The 21,804-nt window shown below is 43.7% G+C and overlaps 2 protein-coding genes across 10 annotated transcripts in view; both read left to right on the top strand.

The window, feature by feature from the left end:
• Nucleotides 1-21,804, top strand: part of pgghg (protein-glucosylgalactosylhydroxylysine glucosidase) — an 88,894-nt gene that overhangs the window by 58,812 nt on the left and 8,278 nt on the right. For 2 of the 3 annotated variants that reach the window (XM_052061886.1, XM_052061884.1), the window contains exon 1: nucleotides 21,357-21,720. The gene's annotated coding sequence lies outside the window, so the exon portion shown is untranslated. Of the gene's footprint in view, nucleotides 1-21,356; nucleotides 21,721-21,804 lie in introns of those variants that run through there. The other variant, XM_052061885.1, reaches the window with a different exon arrangement.
• On the top strand, nucleotides 602-19,221 carry zmp:0000001167 (protein phosphatase 1 regulatory subunit 12A). 7 transcript variants are annotated; one of them, XM_052061865.1, is made up of 26 exons: nucleotides 602-1,000; nucleotides 5,715-5,845; nucleotides 5,945-6,063; nucleotides 7,230-7,386; nucleotides 7,471-7,615; nucleotides 7,711-7,785; nucleotides 7,905-7,984; nucleotides 11,113-11,318; nucleotides 11,397-11,506; nucleotides 12,493-12,687; nucleotides 12,766-12,848; nucleotides 12,944-13,033; nucleotides 13,156-13,257; nucleotides 13,664-13,702; nucleotides 14,298-14,396; nucleotides 14,512-14,602; nucleotides 14,689-14,814; nucleotides 14,905-15,007; nucleotides 15,523-15,626; nucleotides 15,708-15,767; nucleotides 15,860-15,882; nucleotides 15,967-16,015; nucleotides 16,095-16,199; nucleotides 16,718-16,768; nucleotides 16,958-17,008; nucleotides 18,291-19,221. In XM_052061865.1, exons 1-26 carry the CDS (start codon nucleotides 725-727, stop codon nucleotides 18,375-18,377), a joined length of 2,757 nt encoding a protein of 918 aa, XP_051917825.1. In that variant the 5' UTR covers nucleotides 602-724; the 3' UTR covers nucleotides 18,378-19,221. The 7 variants fall into 7 exon arrangements, with proteins under 7 accessions (XP_051917825.1, XP_051917824.1, XP_051917829.1 ...); XM_052061864.1 differs by having other exon boundaries at nucleotides 12,481-12,687; XM_052061869.1 differs by lacking the exon at nucleotides 13,664-13,702.

Raw genomic sequence — 21,804 nt, 5'->3', positions numbered from 1 at the left:
AGTATTCACTCTTGAGGACTCACTGATCCTGAATAGCCTACTGTTACAATCAGTACGCCAAATAGATCAAATTTCAATTCAAATAAGATAATGGTGAGCATAGACCTTTCTTTCTGACGCACACGATTAAAATGGGTCAAAACGCTACAGTGTTGCACCAACTGCTGGCAAAGTGTACTACCATATTTTTTTAATGTTGTTGTCTCAAGTACAAGTGGCTGGTATTCATTTCAGATACACTGAATTAAGGCTGTTGTGGGCTAGCTACTTGTCCCTCCCTAATATTTATTATTTGTTGATTTCTGAACAGCTGCAGCTGATGTGAAAACGACGTTTAAAGTTGAATTTATTTTTATTTCCCCTTTGAAAAGACTTTGAGAAATTCAGTTGATTGCAAACTTTTTACAGGCATTGAATACGAGAAGATAATTTGCTCTTGAAAATATTGTCTGCCGTACTTTTGATATGGTGGCTAGATACGCCCTTTATTTCAAGGGTTGTACTTTTTTATTAGAAAGACCGTCTAGTAGAATTTCAGGATTTCCGAGGTGCACTGAATGGAACACCCGACTGCCACTCATAAATTTGTCGTCAACTTTCAACAGCTTCACTTGGGGCGTCTCTCCACCAGGGGGCGCACCCCGGGAGAGGCTCCCAAACCAAGTCCATCCAAGAAACTTCTCCCGCACCATGAGCTGATTTGGTCCGGCACAGACAAGGGAAGATGGCGGCAACTGACCAGTCCCGGTCCGAATCTTCCAAACAGCGACGGCAGGATCAGCTGCAGCGATGGCTGGGCTCAGAGACAGACCGGGCGGACTCGGAAGCTCGGTATAACGCGAGCAGCTCGGGCACTCGGCGGGCGAGGGTCCGCTTCGCCCAGGGAGCCGTGTTTATGGCAGCCTGCTCCGCCGGGGACCAGGAGGAGGTGGCGGCGCTTCTGCGCCAGGGAGCTGACATTGCCCACGCCAACAAAGACGGGCTGACGGCGCTCCACCAGGTCGGTCGAGTCAGTCTGGAAACTTTGAACATAACATTTGCAAAGTGGGAGAAACGACTTTTTAATAGCGCGCGCCTGTGTGTGAGACGGGGAGAGTGTACAGCTGGGCAAATCGAAACATTTCCGTTAGCCGCTAGTGGCGCTTAAACTTCAGTCCATCACTTTGTTCTCTTTGGGTTGTGTTAAAAAATCGTCATTTGCGGCGCCATATGTCTTGCTTGAACACTTTGTCTCATTGGTAGGCCTTTAACGTCACATTTGCAGCCAACGAATATTTAGTTGGACTTTTTGGACGTGACAAGTTCCTAATGTAGTGAGTTGGTTGATTGGATTCGGTGACCTGTTTTACCAGCTGACTGAAATATTTTTTGACACTATTCGTAGGGATTTTAGAAGCCAAGCCATATATTTAAAATGAGAAAAGTCACAGCATTTAAACAGACAATTGCCATCCATGCACAGTACTGAAGATAAAGATCTAAGTTGGCAAGACATTTGATTGTTCTGCCTATCACTATACATCACTGGCAAAGATAATTTTCTTTTTTTTTCCTTTTTTTGCCACTGAAGTTTAAGACCCTTTAAGTCAGATTGGGTTCAACCCCTCTGGTTTGGAATCACAGTTTGATAATCTAAAGCAACATATACACTATATTCTTCTTCTTTTTTTTTTAATCCTTGAGTTTAAAGACAAATGCTGCCGATGTTCTGTTCCAGAAGCACTCTGGAAATACTCAACTGTCACACCAGCCCTCAATGATGCACCGTTTCCTCTTTTACTGCCACGCATCATGCCATAAACACACAATTTGCCTGAAATGTCCCCCCACAAGCATGGATTTATCTGTAAAGTCTTTTTTAGCTGTTGTCATAGTCTTTTTTTTTATTACCGTAGTTATTTTCAAAGCCAAAACATACAACAATTCAGCCAATCACCAAATTCTCGGCAATACTAAAATGTTATATTACCAACTCAAGGTGCGCTGATAATTTTTTGACCCATTCACGATTTTTAATGTTTTTAATATTCCAGCCATTGAACAGTACAAACAATACAAACCGGTTGTTTTAACTGCACATGTAGTTCTCTCAAATAAAAATGAAAAGCCAGTTTGTCAGCTTACCGCAGGAGACTGTGGCTGAATTTTTCAGACCCTTGTGGGGGGAGATGAGAGTGGTGAATAACATTGGTTTTATGTTAAGGAATTAACCAATCACAGATTTCCCCCCAAATTAAGACAATTGGCCGTGCCAATTGATCGGTGCACCCCGATAACTTTTTGTTTACCTATGCGTACACATACTGTATCTTCAAATATGTATCCACACATACAGTAGAAAACATATGCACACATATACATATCCATTGGCAAATTAATCAACGATAAGCTGAAAATTTGCTATAAAATCACTCTGTCAGCGCCCTCAAAGATTGTTAGAGCCCACATTTGCTGGCCTGTGTGCACCCGATGATGTCATGCTCGGGGTGCAAAGCGGTGTTCCTGCCTTCTGACTGACTTGTATGGTGCAGATTGTGTGTGCCAACAATATTCTGCAAAACGTGCCCTCTTTTGGTTGAATCACACACGTCACCCAGTGTGGTCCCGCCGCTGTGCTCCATCCCTTTCTCCAAGTGTTGCTCATCAGTTGCCGAGCGACCAGAATTAAATATAGTCGCACACACGCCAAACTTTCCGTCTCCTCCATCCAAAGCCTTCATGTCTTCTCCGCCATTTCTCTTCCCTCTGCCATCCCCTCCTCCGCCTTCTTTTCCCCCACTCTCCAATTCCCCATAGAGGGGACATTGGGGAGTTCAAGATGAGGAAATGGAAAACTTTTCTTCCAACAGCAGGAGCTGCTGTTGTCCAAGGCGCGTTCCACAATGAGTCACTTGATGAGCGAGGGCAAGGAGGCTGCGCGTTGCCCCCATCGAAACACACAAGGGTGTCTCAAGCACCCTCTGTTCATTCATTCAGCCTGATTACTCGCACTGCTGCCCATCTGGAGGTCTTTTATTCGATACACCAAACTGGCAGGCTTGATTGGAAATACAAATATGAGGACAAAAGCTTGCAACAGCTTTGTGATTTAGCCCAAAAGCAAAGCCTCTTAGGTGGCTTAAGACGGCCTGATGAGCAAGATTCAGCGTGGCTGCAGTGAGAACCTGCTAAAGAGCAACAGTGCGGGGTGCTCATGTCCACCGAGTCTCGACTGCCCCGAAATTGGGGTCGCAGACAAGTTGCAGAAGCTTAGATGACGTCCTCGGCTTATGAAATCACTGACATGACATTTTAAGGTCAGAAATGGCACACAATGTAAGCTACCGGTACTTACTTGCTGGGCGGTATAAGAATTCTCAGTTACCGAATCCCCGTTTTTACATCTCATCTTCAATATACCTTGTTTACCCCTCCCACATTTTAAACAAATTGAAAGTTACTAAAACGTACTGTTAAGTGGATGTTAGTCAAACCCACAGGCTTTTATATGAATTGACTAACAATCCCGCTGACTCACCGTCGTGAGAAGTGAAGCTGCCGACGGCCATATTATATTACCACTTCTAAGTGCGCCCAACTTGAATACATTGATTTTTCTGCAGCGTTTTCACATTATTTTCTGTTCCTACGGGAAAAATGCCGCAGTGTATGGCCAAGGGTTGTACCAATAAGTCTGAGAGGAAAGGTACAACCACTCTCATTTCACCGGTAAGATTTTATGATAGATTTATTATGAATTTCTCTTTCAAGGTATCAAGTGCTGCTCAAATGTTCGTTTGCATCATGTCAGAACCTTCAACAATGAAATGAATGCAAAGCCCATCAGGAAAGAAAAATTGCTGTGAAATGCAAGCCTCTGTCAGTTGCAATTCACGATACCAAGAGAATGTCCTCTGAATGGGCCATGCAAACAGCGAATGAAAAAAATACTAATATCGGGTCTTGGCTGGATTGGTGAAACAGTCATGTCATGTGACGGGTTTCTCTGATGAAACGAAATGGATTGTGCAAGCAATCATATATACATGCCGAAAAAATACAAGTGGGGGAGTGTCTCATATTGATTTCTTCTTAACAAAAATATTCAAGTTAAAGATTAATGCTAAAAGTATATTGCATTAAAATTACTCTAACAATTGAAATGTATCCAAAAAGTTACCTGATAAATTACAACTGTAGCTTGTTACTGCACGCCTGAGTTCACGATTTAGCGACAACAGTAAAATGTGGCTCCCAGGGTGACAACACAATCTTATAATCACTACTTTTAGACCCATGTTGAGCTATTGCCTCATGCTTTTGAGGGCTGACAACACATGGAGTCAACTAAAACTCAAGCCTGCCAACTACTGAGGCCAGACTGCATGGATTGTCGCCATTGTTACATGACTCAGATTTGTGAAATGCTGACAAAATGTTACGTGGCAAAAAAAAACCGTAATCCCATCAAACTCATTCAACAGATGTTGAGGCACTTTATTCTAATCAATGACATTGCAACTCTGTGACGGCACTTCCTGTGTTATTGACCTTTTGGACAGGCAAGATGTGCAAAGCAATTTCCAGAGGGTTTTTGGTTCAAGGCAAGGTATTTTCACTTGTAAATCACCAGACAATTCAATGTGCTGCACAAAAAAAAAGAAGAAAGGGATCCAGACAGATTGTAAAAGCAAAACAGGGTATTTTAAAACAAACGACAGGATTTTAAGGTCGAAACTTTGCATTATACATTGCATTACACATCAAGTTTATGTAGTGATGACAAGGAAATTTTAAAGTTAAACAAAAGAGGTGATATACAGATGTCTAGGAGGTTGAAAGTTGCAGTGCAGAATGGGCTTAAAAGCGATTTGCAGCAGCACATAGAAAAGGCTCAGAGGTTATAACAACTTCATCCATCCATCCATTTTCTGATCCGCTTATCCTCACAAAGGTCGCGGGGGTGCCGGAGCTGATCACAGCCGGCTTCGGGCAGTAAGTGGGGGACAACACCCTGAACGGGTTGCCAGCCAATCACAGGGCACACAGAGACAAACAACCATCCACGTTCACACCCACATTTAGGGACAATTTAGAGTGTTCAATCAGCCTGCCATGCATGTTTTTGGAATGCGGGAGGAAACCCGAGTACCCGGAGAAAACCCACGCAGGCCCAGGGAGAACATGCAAACTCCACACAGGGAGGCCGGAGCCGAGATTGAACCCACGACTTCTGCACTGTGAGGTCGACGCGCTCACCACTCGACTACCGGGCCGCCTTAGAACAACTTGTCATCACCAAATCTGCAATTTGTCACATTATTCACAATCAAAATATTATTCTGCACAATCTAATGATTTCTAATACAGGAGCTCTATTTAATTATTCTTTAGGCCACTGCCACAACATTGCCTTAGCTCGTGGAATTTACATTTTTCAATTACAAATATAAATAACAACATAGCAGTTCACAATGTCATGGTGAAATTGGCAACAAGTCGCACTCATGCGACTTGTTGTTTTGCAATGTACTCGAAGGCTTTTTGTAGCCTGCTTCACTGAAAGTAGAAAAAACAAAGAGTCACAGCATTTGTTTGTGTTTCAAGATTATTTTTGTAGATGGGTTTTAAGTTTAGGTTTTTTTTTTCTTCTAGCAACAAACTAAAATGTCCCCATGACCAACACACACTTCTGTATCTTCTTAACAAAGCCTTATGTGTTTGTCCTCTGACAGGCCTGTATCGATGAGAACGCAGAGATGGTTCAGTTTCTGGTGGAGAGCGGGAGCAACGTCAACACAGGCGACAACGAGGGCTGGACCCCCCTGCACGCCGCGGCGTCCTCAGGCTTCCTCCAGATTGCCAAGTGAGTCTTGAACCCACTTAGTCCATCCACGTTGGGGTAGAGCCAGCTAGTTCTGGTGAGCTTCACACATGGCTGACTTGTTTGTGTGTCTTTTTGAAGATACTTGATAGAACACGGTGCCCACGTTGGAGCGGTGAACTGCGAAGGGAAACTTCCTCTTGACGTCGCCACGGAGGACCCCATGGAGAGACTGCTGAAAGCAGAAATCAAAAAGCAAGGTGATGTGCTGACATGACACCATATGGTTATAATGATGTGAAGACGGGTAGACCATGCCAAAATTATGAGTTGTTGTCATAATTATAAATGATGTCCATGTACTGATGTCAAATGTTTGCCAAATTAAGTCTGGCTATTGTGGAGTACTAGTTCACTTTTTCTGTGGTTTTTGGGCAAGAAGAAAATGTTGCTGAGTTGCTTCTTTTTCCCTTGTTGCCATGATCTTGGAGAACAACTGGATTTTTTGTTGTTGTGTGATGCTGCATCTTATAAATACAACATGGCGTAAACAGAATGTCCCTTCCAGACATCATAATTGCCAGATCATAACAAACTTGTCCTTAGTAGTGAAAGCAAGTGATATTTTGTCTATCATGATTTTGACAACGGGCGGCCCGGTAGTCCAGTGGTTAGCACGTCGGCATCACAGTGCACAGGTACCGGGTTCGATTCCAGCTCCGGCCTCCTTGTGTGGAGTTTGCATGTTCTCCCCGGGCCTGCGTGGGTTTTCGCCGGGTGCTCCGGTTTCCTCCCACATTCCAAAAACATGCGTGGCAGGCTGATTGAACACTCTAAATTGTCCCTAGGTGTGAGTGTGAGTGCGAATGGTTGTTCGTTTCTGTGTGCCCTGCGATTGGCTGGCAACCGATTCAGGGTGTCCCCCGCCTATTGCCCGAAGACAGCTGGGATAGGTTCCAGCACCCCCCGCGACCCTAGCGAGGATCAAGCGGCTCGGAAGATGAATGAGTGAATGAATGAATGATTTTGACAACTTCACTATTTTTCATTAAGAATGAACACCTTCAAAAACACATTTTGCCACCGTTGGCTGAAAATGACATCACATGTGCTCAGGGCTCCGGTAAACAACCAATCACGGCTCATGTGAAGTTCGCAAAATCGTGTCGTGACTAACAAAAAAATTGCACTGCTAACCTGAAGATGGAGCTGATTTTTGCCCACACTGGATAACTATTGTTGTTTTTGTATTGGACTCTGAATGACATAATCCCTCACCACATTTACAATCAATTCTTTATTTGAAGCCTGGAGTTAGTCATTGAAAGTTGATTATGGTATGTTGGTCTCTGTTTATTGACAGGTTGGAAATGGATGTATTCAGTCATTGCTTGAACTGAATTGTGTGCTTATGTTCACGTTGTAGGTATCGATGTGGACCAGGCCCGAAAAGAGGAGGAGAGGATCATGCTTCAGGATGCCAAGGCGATGCGAGAAGGTGGCAGCATTCTGACCCCTCACCCAAACACGAAGGCAACAGCTCTGCATGTTGCGGCAGCCAAAGGATACATCGAAGTTTTAAAGTGAGATTCTGTTTGCGCGGCAAAACCTGTGTTCTGGCCTTCTTGAGTTCTTCATGTGGTCTCCCTTTGTCTCCTGTGGACCAGGGTGCTGCTCGAATGTGGAGTGGATGTGGACTGCCAGGATGTCGATGGTTGGTCACCCCTGCATGCAGCGGCCCACTGGGGGCAGGAGGAGGTGTGCACGCTGCTGGCGGACCACATGTGTGACATGAATGCTGTCAACAACGTGGTGAGCAGTTTACAAGCAATCTTTCCTCGACATTTACCGCCTGACGTGTGAAGCCTTTGTTTAGGACCCACCCTGCGCTGTGAATGTCCTTGTAGGGCCAAACACCTTTAGATGTTGCTGATGAGGACCTAGTGGACACACTGGAGGAGCTGCAGAAGAAACAGAATGCAGTGAGTGTGCCCACGCGTAGGCGACACAACTCTTAGTCTGTCAGATGAAACTGATATGACTGATAATGCTCGAGCTCCGAATGTCCTTTGTGTTTATGTATGTTTATATTCCTCTTCAGCTACGCACCGAGAAAGAGAAACAGACTCCTGTCATCGAGACCAGCCTGCAAACCTCTACTGTACCAGTACGCACACGCAGGTTAGTGTCATTTGTCTGCTGGCTTGCTGCCGTGGCATTGTGCGGGCACATACCTAACATGAACCTGAGTAACGGCACTGGTCGACCACAAGAGTGCTAATGAGATCCAACCCAAGAGATGCATCTAAATTTATGCCTCTACCTGTAGAGGCATTATTAAATATGGCAACTAAAATATGAGAAACAACTTTCTGTATGATACAGTGTTGCTCGACACTGCGGCGAACTACAACCCCAGTGATGAATATTGTGAAGGTCGTTAAGAAAGAGAGTCCTCTGCTTGCTAAATGTAACCCGTTCCATGACTTCTGTTTGTGAACCAAAACATTGCAAACCGGAGTAACGTTTCGCATTTTCATAGAATGAAAATGGGAGTAATCGCTAACGCTATTGCCAGCGAGCTCTGTGGTTTTGTGGTCACACTCGCTGGCTGGGACCTAGCTTGGGCCTGCTAGCTAGATGTTGCTAGCTTTTGGCTGGGACCTAGCTTGGGCCTGCTAGCTAGATGTTGCTAGCTTCCGCAGAAGGACTGCTTCAATGCCATTGCATCCACCCAGGCCCCCCCACCCACCCACCTCTTGTCTCTCTCTGTTTGTGTGCACTATGGGTGTTGAGAAAAGTGCTATATCGCTCAGATTTGGTTTATTATTAGCATGGTAGAAAGAAAAATAGTAGGTTGAGACGAGTATGAACACCATTCTTGGGTTTGTTTAACAGTAATGTGTTTAGGCTTCCTGATAACAGTACTGCATGGAAGCATTTTTGATTTAATTTGGAGCCATACTGAGACGTAATGTAGAGGGGGCGGGGGGGGCGGATGTGTGATGCACGGAGCTAATGGTGTACAGTATACGCCGCACCAGAAAGGCACTGCTGAGTCTTCCATGGTCATGCGAAGACGAATGTAAATATGCACTGAGAATGGGGGGGTTCCCTTGAAATGTTTTTTTATTTTTCAGAAACTATTACACTGTAATCCTGGGGTACCAAAATCCAGCCACGTGGCCATTTACAGTACACAGCTAAAGTATTTATGTGGGCCTGGGGGAGGGGTGGCTACAGCATATTGTAAAACTCCGAATTGAACATGACCCACATCAAACCATGACAAAGGAGGATTAAAGTACCACAGAAAAGAAATACAAAAGGTTGTCCTACATTGGATTGGGTTTAACCTATTTAATAAACAAATGAAGAAGAATATTAAAATAGCATGGCAATTGATATTATGTTCATTTGTAGAGACTTTTCAGTCCTCCAAATTGCATCAGAAGAACTCTGGATGGTGTTTCATTTCAGGTCAAGGGGGGAGAGCTTTATCCATTAACAAAATGGTGAAAAGTGTAAGATATGGAAAGATGTGTTGGACATTAAACCACTTGTTCAGTCCAAATGAATGCTTCGTAAACATTGCCCGTTTCCAACATTCCAAGACTACTGTAACGTCGCCTGTGTTGCAATGCTTCAAATTTGATAAACAATATGATTTGTCCACACTGGGTGACGTAGGTGGTACCTGATCTTCCCATATTTTTCATATCATATTTCATGTGAACATGCACACAAACCTGAGTCGACTCATCCTAAACGCTAACCAGTTGTGAGAGTGCTTTACCATGAAGGTATTGAGTCAGCTAAGATCTCATGAACAGGTTGGACTTGCTTTGTTGTGCAGGCCTCTTCAAGTCACTGAATTTAGGTCTTGCGCACAGCGCTTTGAGAAAGTAGTCACGGTGCTTCACTTTTTCCACATTTTATGTTACATTCATTCATTCATTCATTCATTCATTCATCTTCCGAGCCGCTTGATCCTAACTAGGGTCGCGGGGGGTGCTGGAGCCTATCCCAGCTGTCTCCGGGCAGTAGGCGGGGGACACCCTGAATCGGTTGCCAGCCAATCACAGGGCACACAGAGACGAACAACCATCCACGCTCACACTCACACCCAGGGACAATTTCGAGTGTTCAATCAGCCTGCCACGCATGTTTTTGGAATGTGGGAGGAAACCGGAGCACCCGGAGAAAACCCACGCAGGCCCGGGGAGAACATGCAAACTCCACACAGGGAGGCCGGAGCTGGAATCGAACCCGGAACCTCTGCACTGTGAAGCCGACGTGCTAACCACTGGACTACCGGGCCGCCATGTTACAACCTCATTCTAAACTGGAATTGCTTTTTCTTCAAAATTCACACACACACACACACACACACACACACACACACACACACACACACAATACCCTTTAATGAAAACATGAAAAAGTTTTATTTGTTTACAAATGTATTAAAAATAACTCAACTCAGAAATCACATGATCATAAGTAATCACAGCCTTTTCATTGAAGCTAGAAATTTAGCTCAATTGCATCAGGTTACCACTGATCATCTTAAATAAATTAAGTTCCTACAACTTATTTGGAGTCCACGTGGTAATTTCAGTTCAATGGACATGATTTGGGAAGGCATACACCTCTTTTATAACGTCACAGTTCATGCCAGTAAATAAACCGAGGATGAAGTCACAGGAATTGTATTTTTATTTAATTTTTTAAGGTGCATCTGTATCCATTGTCAACAAATGCAAAAGCTAGATTAAAATTGTGCATTAGCAACGATAGTTAAAAATATACAGTAAACTACAAGTTATTTCACTGGACTTCTGGATTTTGTCTTGGATTTTGATTGCACAATTATGTGCTCTGGGTTTCATCAACCCTTTGACAAGTAAAGTCCTAAATATTGAATAAGATTTCATACCATGTTGACATATGACGTACTACTGGTAAAGATTCAACATCGGAACTATTTTGACATGGACAAATGATCTCAATAATCTTGTGAGAGTGAGGCAGACGTGCGAGCCAATAGTTAGCAGTGGTGCCCACAACAAACTGTTTATTTTAAAACGAATAATGCATAATGTAAATCCACAGTAAGCATAATCATCTTTAAAGTCAGAATTGGCGATCCTATCCCATTGTACTTAATGAGGTTGTTGCACAGTGAAGTTTTACTGTGCTTGGCCAGCTTAAGTCTCACATGTGTTGATTGGTGAATGCTTCTTGTAATTGGCTGCACATGGAACTGATTAGCTTTCGGCATGCCACCTGTATCTCCTCTCGCCCAGGACTTCAATCTCGCGCATGAGCAGCAAGGAAAAAATCTGCCTCCATGAGCGGGAGAAGCACCCGCCACCTGCCTTGCAGAGCAGCCCCACGGAGGACGAGGAGGAAGAAGGCCGGGCCTCACGGAGCCTGTCGCAAAGTCAGCCCAAAGCCTCCAGCAGCTCCAGCTCGGAGGAGGAGAGCGAATCGGAGAGTGACGCAGAGTCTGGTGAGAGAAGTTTTCCACCTATGAATTAAATTGCTGTTCGTGAGATTTATCTAATCCTTAACCATGGCATGATTGCAGAAAAAGCAAAAAACAGAGAGATCATAAACAACTTGAACAACAAACGCAACACCAGCAGCCTCCTTCCGACTGCCATGCCAGTGGGCACCACTGCAAACCAAGTCAAAAAGGTACAATGTGCAGTTATTTATATTAGGACATCGGTCTACAACCTGTGCCCCCCCCCCCATCCTTCTGCTGTGCTGCTCTGTGACTTGAGAAAATAAGGTGGTGTTTTTGTGTTTTTTAGTCATGTAATTCAAAGTTTAATTATTGTGCTCAACTGGTTAGCACATCGGCCTCACAGTGCAGTGGTATAGGGTTCCATTGTGGCTCTGGCCTTCCTGTGTGGAATTTGCATGTTTTTCCTGCCTGAGTGGGTTTTCTCCGGGTACTGCAATTTCCTCCCACATTCCAAAAAAACATGCGTGGCAGGCTGATTGAACACTCTAAATTGCCACGAGGTGTGAGTGTGGATGGTTATTTATCAATGTGTGACCCTGTGAATGGGTGGCAACCAGTTCAGGGTGTACACCGCCTACTGCCTGAAGACTGCTGGGATAGGCTCCAGCGCGACCCTTGTGAGGATAAGCGGATCAGAAAATGGATGGATTGTAACATTAAAATAAAATGTTACATTTTCCCAGTTTCTGAAGAAAACGAAGTTTATTGGTACGTGCTAATTAAAGTTATATTAAAAAGCATCACGGACACACAAAATTGTGCTGTATGCATAAGTTCAAGGGGCATAAATCACATTTACCAGATAAGATAACATTCTAATGAGCCCTTTGAGAATTTGTGTTTAAGGGCTGTATAAATAAATGTGACTTGACTAATTGGCTATTTTGAAAATCTACCATGTATTTTAAAGGGTTAATTCAAATGGTCCTTTTTTTTAGGCAAGCAACATTTTTGGTTTGCCGCAAGTGGATAATTTTAGTTTGCCTTCAACTTCATGAATTGGAGGGCTCAAATAGACTTATTTGAATGTAACCATCAACCAAGCTTGTTTTTTTTTTAAGAGTTCAAAACGATTTTTGCTAAATGCAGAAACGATTGTGTTCTCCGTATACATTTTATGAATGCAATACGAATGTTTTAGCTTGTTCAACAGGAGCCAGGCAAATCCGTCGTCTCTGAGGCTCCGGGTTCGTGGAGAACATCGCTGAGGAAAGCGGGCAGCTCGGTGACTCTGGGTTCAGCTGGTCTGTCTGACTCCATCCCAGACCAGAACAAGCCACCAGAGTCGGGCCTAGGGATGACCCGCTCAGCATCTAGTCCCCGTCTCAGCTCTGAGACTGAGCCCAAGGTATGAAATGCAGACTCGGTCTTTGTCCATCTTTGCACACTGTTCTTGTTTTCTAAACAAATCATCTGTTCTTCACAGGAACCAAGACTTGCCCGGGTTCCACCTATTCCAACAAGGAGACTCTTTAGTATTCCCGACAGTAGTTCTGACAACTCCAACAGGTTAGTCTTTACTCCTGCACTTGTGACCAGCACGCTTTTTTTCATTTTTTTTCTCTCACCGCATTCGTCCCCATTGTTCCCCTCGTCTCTGTCAGTTGGCTGAGTCGTAGCTCGTCCTACACCCGCCGCCTTCACAGCCAATCAGGGAATGATCTCACTAGCTCCAACCCCTGTTTGCCCCGCAGGTTGGTCATGGACACCCGGCCTATATTTGTGTGCAGTGCTTGTGCTTATTTTGATAGTGTTGCACCTCATCACATCTTGTGTGTGCTTCAGTTTAGAGGTCTTATTTTGGTTTTATTTACAGCTCTTCTTATGGAAGGAGACTGGATGAAACCGGTATGAACTCAAGTAGCACAGGAACAAGCACATCTGGACTCAGTCGCCTAAACAGTGCTTTGGCACAGAGGTGTGTATTGAATCTTCCATAGGCTTGAGCTATAGTTTTTGTCGTGGGGGTGCGAAGTCTGAGAATTATTTTCCCTCCCTGCTGAGCTGATGATCGAAATTATTAAACCCGTCTGTATTTATTAAATGAATTCTATCAGCCACACACTGTGATTGTGATATGAAACACTGTGTCCAATTAAGAAGCTTGTGCGGGTGCCAGACACAAAAAGAGAAGCATCGGGCTGCGGTCAATGTTGTGCAATGTACAATGTGTCCCGAGTCATTCACCGTAATAAAAATGACAATTTTCAATCGCAATATACTGTAGTTACCAGACAAGCTAACAGTTGTCATCTTTTATGATTACTCTTTTTTTGGGGGGGGGGTGAATTTCTATTTTTTTTTTCCTCTTCCTCCCCCCCCAGTGGTACAAATGTCCTGTGGCGTCATGCTGCCTCTCAAAGGTCAGTTTGGGTATTACGACTGACGTGCATAGAGTGCTGTGTTGGTCATCTTTGAGTACAAGATGCACAGTTGGAGCAGTAAGCATGGTGATATGATCCTCTTCATGTGTAAGGTATATTAAAAATGGCTTTGTTAGGGCTGCACAATGTATATAAAAAAATCTGTCAAGGTAATGACCTATGGATTGTGCATGTGGCAAAGAGACATGCAATATTTATTTATTTTATTTTAGGGAATTGTGTGCTTTTGTCTGACTTTGACCGGTCAGATGCCGCATGAAAAAAGGTCGTTTTCATTTGATAAAAAATATTTTTCCCATGGTACCGGTACATGTTAAAAGTTGAAAAATCACTGTAGTCAACTACCATATCGCATGTTTTTTTCCCAGTATCGTGCAGCCCTACTCTGTGGGTACCCTACTTTAATTGCCAATATGATCCATAGTGAGGAGTTAGAGCACCACCTGTTGCTTTCTCATGCTTGAGTCTTCTGAAAACTTGTCATGTGTACATGTAGGATCACAGCTGGACTAAGAGGAAATATCTTCACCTCAGCGTGATGTCAGAACATGTTTTTATATCTATATATCTTTAGACTTCCTCAGGAACAGACTAAGGATCAGTCAACATTGGACACCAGCTCCAATCCTCAGAACACAACCGGCCCCGAATCAGAGACCAAGCAACGGCGAAAGTGAGTGAACATAATAATCCGTTGAGCCGTGTTCTTGGTGCTACATTGGCGATCAACCCGATTTTTGTTAAATTCCTATTTATTTTTATTTATTTATTTATTTGGACACGATTAGGTCCTATCTAACACCAGTTCGGGATGAGGAGGCAGAGGCACAGAGGAAAGCTCGCTCGCGACACGCACGGCAGTCTCGTCGCTCCACTCAGGTATATTGCAGCTCAAAAGACTACAGAATGCATGACGGCACCTCTCGCTATGAAGTCTTAGGCTAATGTCACTCTGTGATCAAAAGGGAGTGACGCTGACAGACTTGCAGGAAGCTGAGAAGACCATGAAGCAACACAACAAAGTGAGAGAAAAGGAGGAAGATGAGAATGAAAAAGAGAAAGAGGCAAAGTCTAAGAAGGGAGAGGAAGGGGTGAGACGGTTTTCTTGTTGAATAAGCAGTTTTCAATGCAGCACTTCATGTCATGTGACCTAACAATGCCATGAAAACTCGGATCTGCAGGAGGTGAGCTGGAGGTCTCGAATAGCAAGCCTGCAGAAGTCCGACCTGCTGGGTCTCACACAGCCTACCGGCACCCCACGCCCTCAGACCACCGACGGCAGAGGTAGAAAGCGTGCTATGACCCCGACACACACATTATTGCGATTATGACTTTTTTTTTCCCCTCCCAAAGTCCTTCCCATGCATTATTTTAAATCTGTATTACAATCGATATCTGATTATGCATAAATGTTTGGGTCTCTTAGGTTACACTAGTGTTAAAATAAAGGCAAATAATCCATGCGTTAGACTTTTAAGCGTTTACTACAACTTCACAAAATGTTAGCAAACGTGTGGCGTAAACAGAAGTCACAAATCAGATTACAATTCAAACCATTCACATCACCTCGTTTCATGAAGCGATGTATAAACGTGGACTGCACTGAATTGATCTAAACTATATTTTAATAAAATGTACATCGACTTAAAAAAAGCCCCTGACTTAAGCTGAAGCTTTTATCCTCAAAACCGCAGCTTTTACGATTTGAAAATTGCATTCTGCTACATTGCAATGTCGATTCAAATTCAATTGTTCAGCTTTGTGAAGTACTTTGCTTTAAACAAACGGTTACATTCCAGCGACTGAGGCCAGCGCCGGGGAGTCCGAGACTGAGCGATGGGCCTTGGAGCGCAGGGAGAGGAGACAAGCTCGAGCCAGGAGGAAGGCCCAAAGGAGCGGGGAGGTATATTTAGTTCTTGATGGAATAGAAAAGATAACAGCACCTGGGAAGGGTTTTATTGAAAAAAAATACTGTCATCTCAAGCTTGATGACAATGATCCCAGCGGGGAAGAAGAATTCTCCAGCAGCCGGCTGGGTCTGCAGGTGCGTGGGCTTTTTTGGGGGGGGGGGGTCTCAACGGACCCCTAACTAAAGACACCACTTATAACTTGTCGGCCTGTCTCCTCTGTTTACAGTCAGACCAGCTCTCGGGTTCCAGGTATGACTCATACTTTTGATGTTTCCTCCTCCTGTCAGCACTACAATGTATGTGCGTCTCTCACATCCACTCTCGTCCACTCAGGTCCAGTGTGCACTCTAATGAGGGTGGAGAGAGCAAGGATTTCAAAAAGGTCAGCAAACGAGTTCTTTTCATTTATTTATTTATTTATTTTACACTTGTTATAAACGTGTCTGTGCTCATGGTTGCAGCTTTTTGAGGAGGTGACCAGAGAAAACAGCCAGCTCCAGTCTCAGCTGCAGGACACCCAGAGGATTGTCAGCCAGACCAGGCTTGATCTCGAAAAGGCCACTCAGGTGCCAAAGCAAGAAACGCATCCACACACTAGAGGGGGTTCAAATTCTGGCTGTCTCTCAAATCCAGTGAATCCGCTTCCGTTCCTACCAGTTTCTCACAATGCTAGGTGACTCTACGTGTGAGCATTACTTACAATATGTTGAAGCGTTTGTATGTATTTCAACGATTGGGCATTTCCCTCCAAACGTTATCATTGTAGTTTATGAATTATGGCAAATATGCTAAAAAATAGTCCCTAGCTGTGAGTGTGCATGGTTGTTCGTCTCTGTGTGCCCTGCGATTGGCTGGCAACCGATTCAGGGTGTCCCCTGCCTATTGCCCGAAGACGGCTGGGATAGGCTCCAGCACCCCCCACGACCCTAGTGGGGGGATTAAGCGGTTTGGACAATAGATGGATGGATGCTTATCCTTTGACCCAAGATTACACTATATTTCAGCAATATGTGCATGTAATTCCGCCACTTACTATGATAGTCTCAAAGTTCTATCATTGTTTACGCTCTTTGTTCCATTCCAGAGACAAGAGCGCCTCACTGACTGTTCAGCTCTGCTGGACCTCGAGAGAAAGGTACGGCATCCTTGCTGTTCTCGTTTTTTTTCCCCCCTCGTTTTGTGGCCTTCCTCTGCCTCACTACTGCCACTTCTCCGCTCTCACTGTTGACCCTCCACCTCTTCCAAAACCGCTCGGCACCGCTCACTCAACTTTGACGGTGCCTCGTCACTTGCACTCCACCTTGCGTGTTCCCTGACACTGTAGGACCGCAGAATGCTGGAGCGGCGGATGGCAGATCTGGAGGAGGAGTTGAAGGTGAGCACTCGCGTGCGCTTTGCATGCTACCACTTGGTTAGCTTTGCTTTAGCTTGTTCCGTTCAGCGGCCTCGTGGGCATGTTTTTCAGCTGGATTTGATTCACTTTTGAAGTGCAACATGCAATGTGACAAATGGCTGCCATCGTTGAATTTTCTAAAATGTGTATTGAGTGCTTCGAATATCTCTTAAATCACAAACGCTGCCCTTTTCAACAAATGTTCCATTTGTGTCAAGTTTGAAACTTTTGATTTGGAGAACCCTTTTGGCCCATACAAGTTTATTGGCAGCTATTTTCAATTGAAACTTGTCAGCCATTTGGAGAAGACGTATTGAGAAACTTATCAAGTTATAGGCATTTTTTTTAATCCAAAATTGTTACAGGTGTAACAATTAAAAACACACTGGTGATTTCACAGAATCCCGTCATTCATTTTAGAAAATTCTCGGTGCGTTGTACTTTGGGGGTGAAGTGGCGATTCCTACCAGAGGAAGCATTTTTACACACATTTTGGGGGAAGATCTTGTCTCGCATTGCTAGTACAATCCAAGAGCTGATTCAGAAATCATTTTTTTCAGTTGATCATCCAGCGCATTCAAAGTGGTTCACCTGTATTGCAGATTTATCAGTTAATGCGTTAAACACGCACACATTTGCACGTTGTGAAACATGTTTAAATCTCTATGAATGGGTCCTTCATTTCACAGTGGATTTTTTTCTTTTTAATAAATTGCCATTTCCTTGAGCCTTATTCAGGTGGCTTCTTGATTGGCTCCGTTCTGTTGCACGTCACAATTCCTAGTCATGACTTGGTAGTCGGTTTTCCTCACATGTGAAGGTTTTTGGTTGTAAATATTGAACACGTTTATTTTACTCATTCACGGTCAGCCATTTTTTTTAGTTTTTTTTAAACCCTAAATCTAGAGGGGGGGTGTGGCGTGTAAAGACGTATGTACATATCTCACCCATGACCCGAATGAGGGGAAAAACGGTATTCAGAATGTAAAATTTAAAAATTGTTACCTCCATGAGACAACTGTATTAGTCAAAACAGACAAACTGAAGCAAATAACGTGTGAAGTAACCACTGTGCATAGCGTCATCAGCAGGTTGAGACAGACCATGTGGCTGTGTAAGTCATTTTTTTAAAGATGAACTAAATTTCACTTGAATAGGTTGTAGTGCTTTTTAGGTCCATACTGAAATTTCACCCAAATGCTGACTACCTCTGACTTTTTGTGAGTCTTGTCCATCCCAACATAATATGACTTTTTACCAACAGGTTCTGGGTGACCTGAGAGCAGACAACCAGCGGCTGAAAGATGAGAATGGAGCACTGATCCGTGTCATCAGCAAACTCTCCAAATAGACAGATGGGACAAGCCACAGAAAGCAGGGACCCTCCTTCTATTCTGCCTCCTCCAGTCCATCCCTCCACACACATTCCACCCAAAGCCAAAGAGCAAGAGGAGGGGGACAGCCAAATGTTGACTTAGCTTGTGATGTTTTTCAAACGCCTGGAGTGGCTTTTGTGTGGCTTGTTGTGTCTATCACAGGAAGCATTTTTGCATGACTGACGGGTCCCACAGATGCAGAAATGTCCACGTTGGAGGGGGGCGTGCACACTCCTACCTGTCTTTATTGCCGCACGAGGCCGATTGGTCTTAACCCCCCCTTCCCCCCAGATTGTATTTAATTTTTGTGAACACATTGCATCTCACATTCACACGTTTGTCTTGCTGGCCGTCTTGAGCTCGTTTTAACGGGCAGGAGAAGTTGGTTTCTTCAAGATTCAGCCAAATGCGGTCTTCTCACTACATGCAAGTGTTTGAACCCACCTATGCACCCCCGCACTCCCTTTACTCGTATGTGTTTGTTTTTTTACTACACACACACACACACTCGCACTCCATGCTCTTAAATGAAAAGACCAGAGAACCAGGTCAAGGCACTTTATTCTCTGCAAAGCAATAAGAACAATGGCTGTTCAGTTAAAGCCTGTTAAAGCTATGAATGTATTTTTTTATCATTGATAAAAATATTAATGTCATAGTTTTTCATTGTAAATTTCTCTTCCAAGAGAAAGCTTATTTTGTATATTACATGTGTATAAATATTAGTCCTCATACCCTTTTTTGAAGTAAACAATCATGTAGCCTTCCTTCACATGTTTTTCTAATATATTAAAATGGATGTCTGCACCCTGAAAGAAACCTATTGACTGGTTTTAGATGTACGTGGAGAGGACTTAAGCATCACGATGGAATTCCCTCGTTCCCAAACATGGTCTAGATCATGTTGCCTAACTTGTAATTTGTGGGTACCTGGTTAACTGCGCTTTTGTTCGCACGCACCCAGTGCATTGTTCTTTTTTTAGTAACGTGGCATTTGGTCACACTGGAGCAGTCGTTCTGAAAAGAAACGTATTTACAGTTAAGTGACAAAGATGTGTTACTTGCAGGGGGTGGACAACACGAGGCACGGAGTCTTCTAACCTTTTTGTGCGTGAAGATCCATCAGTTTTTATCTCATGAGAGCCAAGTAGCGGATCACTGTCCTGCAGGCTAGACGACAAGCAGAGCTCCTAATAAGGAAGGAACTCTCTGTAAATATCCCGAAGGTCTGAGAAAGGAAGGGGATCAAGGAGGAAGAGGGAAGCGGATGGATCGCGGCCTTATATGGACAAAGCGTTGCTTTTCCCAGGGTTTGTGCATCCAATCTCCGTCCACCCCCTTTGCAGTTTGGCGACAAATGTTGCACAAATGGTTCCTCGGCGCCATCAAGAGGTTCACCAGATGTTGCGCTTTGGTCTAAGTGGGTCTCGTGCCCTGCGGATAAAATTCACACCACACCTGCGATGATGATGAAATGGTTGTTTCGCTTGGAAGTTCAATGAATGTGTGTGTATGCATTATTTTAAAATGGATGTTACGCAAAAACATTTTGTTGAGCTTGGTGCATTTCATCTGTCTAACCTCACGGCTACTGAGATGGTCCGTGCAGTGGAATTCTGCACTTTTCGTCCAGTGCGCTTCATAGGCTCCAGGTTCAGCAAAGATCATTGTTTTAGTAAAATTGAGGATTGTCTTGTTGGGCATATGATTAAAAGCAGCTCTCTTAGCTTAAACTTAACGTATCATGTTTGATGCATATAAAATGACCATTTTAAATGAGCTTTAAGAGTGAAGAATCTCCAGTTATAGAACGTAGCTTTGTGATTGATAAGCAGTGGACCCTAACTATGATTACAGCAATCTATAGATCGATTTATAAAAAATATTTTTGTAAGCACGAAAAGCCAGTTTGGAATTGTTTAAACATTCAAATAGGTGAGTTTTTCTACGAATAACGGGGAGGCGGGGTTCCGCAAATAGGAGGATCGCATACGTCAAACCGAGATCACCGGTCGACTGCAAATTCTGTCAACTGATGGTGCATCTTGAGGAGGAGAAAAATAACATTATTTTCATTCATGCAAAGGTACGGAGCCCCTAAGGGGACATGGAAGAAAAAAAACTTTGCGAGATCTCGCAAAGTTTTTTTTTTTTTTTTTCACAAAGGCGTAATGTGGATAAATTCATGGCAAATAAATTACTATATCGGCTACGATTTTGAATGCGAGTGCATGCCCTCATCAGCAGGATTCCATTCCGGCACCACTCTGTGATTGGTATGCCGGGTAGCTTCCACCAATATTAAGAAACTTGATCGTTACATTTATTTTTTAAAAAAACAGTTGTCAATGGTCTTTGCTGGAGCCTCTTTCAGCTGAACTAGAGGGCGCACATGCACAGATTAGACAGACCCCCGCCAGTCCTTTTGCCCTTGAATAGATGTCATTTCTCCCATACTTACTCATTTCATTCATGTCAAAAATTGACATTTGTTTGTAATTTACGTTTTAAGACAGTATAGCACGGTGGTAGGTATTAGTAATTAGTGCTAAATGTCTTTGCAATTAGACCCTAAAATTGTATATTTTCACTCATTGAGCTCCACGAAGGAAAACGAATGAGATTTTTTTAATGGTAACCGAATAGAAAGGCAAAAATCCTCTATATAAGGTGTCCTCGGTAATATACGTTTGTAGCCCTGAGATTGGCTGGCAACCGATTCAGGGTGTCCCCCGCCTACTGCCCGGAGACAGCTGGGATGGGCTCCAGCACCCCCCGCGACCCTAGTGAGGATCAAGCGGTTAGGAAGATGAATGAATGAATGAATGAATGAATGAATGAATGAATGAATGAATGAATGAATGAATGAACCTAGTGACAAAAAAACAATTCTCTCCGCGTAAATGCCTTTAATGGTGCTACTTCCCAAAAAGCTCCAGGCCACGTTTTGCGACTGACCTGCAGACCACTCCAGATTTTGTGAGCTCCGTGGCTTCAAGTTTTCGTCCAGTAACAACTTTAGACTTTTTTCGGTATTTTACAGTTACAAGTGAACATTTCCACACATCAAAAGGCAGCATTTTGACAACTCTAAAAGCTCGTTATGAATTTTTATTCCAACTTGTATCATCACATACCAATTTTGCAGTTTGTGGCAGAAACAGATGTTCCTACATCCTGATCACGTGAGGTAGAAACACTATTGCTGTAAGGACAAACGTATCAAGTTGGATTTGTTCGTACACTGTTAAATGCAACAATCCACGCCGCTGGACTAGTCTGGGAATTTACAGTGTGTGTTTTATTTAATTGAAGAAGGTAATTTGCAACAGTTGTACACTGTAGTTCATGTGTTGTTTTTTTTGTTTCACGGGTCTTCGAGTTCTGCGCTACGGCTCGACG

This window comes from Hippocampus zosterae, chromosome 3 (assembly GCF_025434085.1).
Source record: "Hippocampus zosterae strain Florida chromosome 3, ASM2543408v3, whole genome shotgun sequence".
Taxonomy (NCBI): domain Eukaryota; kingdom Metazoa; phylum Chordata; class Actinopteri; order Syngnathiformes; family Syngnathidae; genus Hippocampus; species Hippocampus zosterae.
This window is presented reverse-complemented; position numbering and strand designations above follow the sequence as displayed.

What these genes read in the sequence shown, in the direction of transcription:
- zmp:0000001167 (XM_052061864.1), top strand. Translation starts at nt 725, where the DNA reads ATGGCGGCAACTGACCAGTCCCGGTCCGAATCTTCCAAACAGCGACGG. An exon ending in AGTTCTGACAACTCCAACAG is followed by an intron (nt 12,849 to 12,943) that starts GTTAGTCTTTAC and finishes CGTCTCTGTCAG; the next exon opens with TTGGCTGAGTCGTAGCTCGT. An exon ending in GCAGCCGGCTGGGTCTGCAG is followed by an intron (nt 15,768 to 15,859) that starts GTGCGTGGGCTT and finishes CTCTGTTTACAG; the next exon opens with TCAGACCAGCTCTCGGGTTC.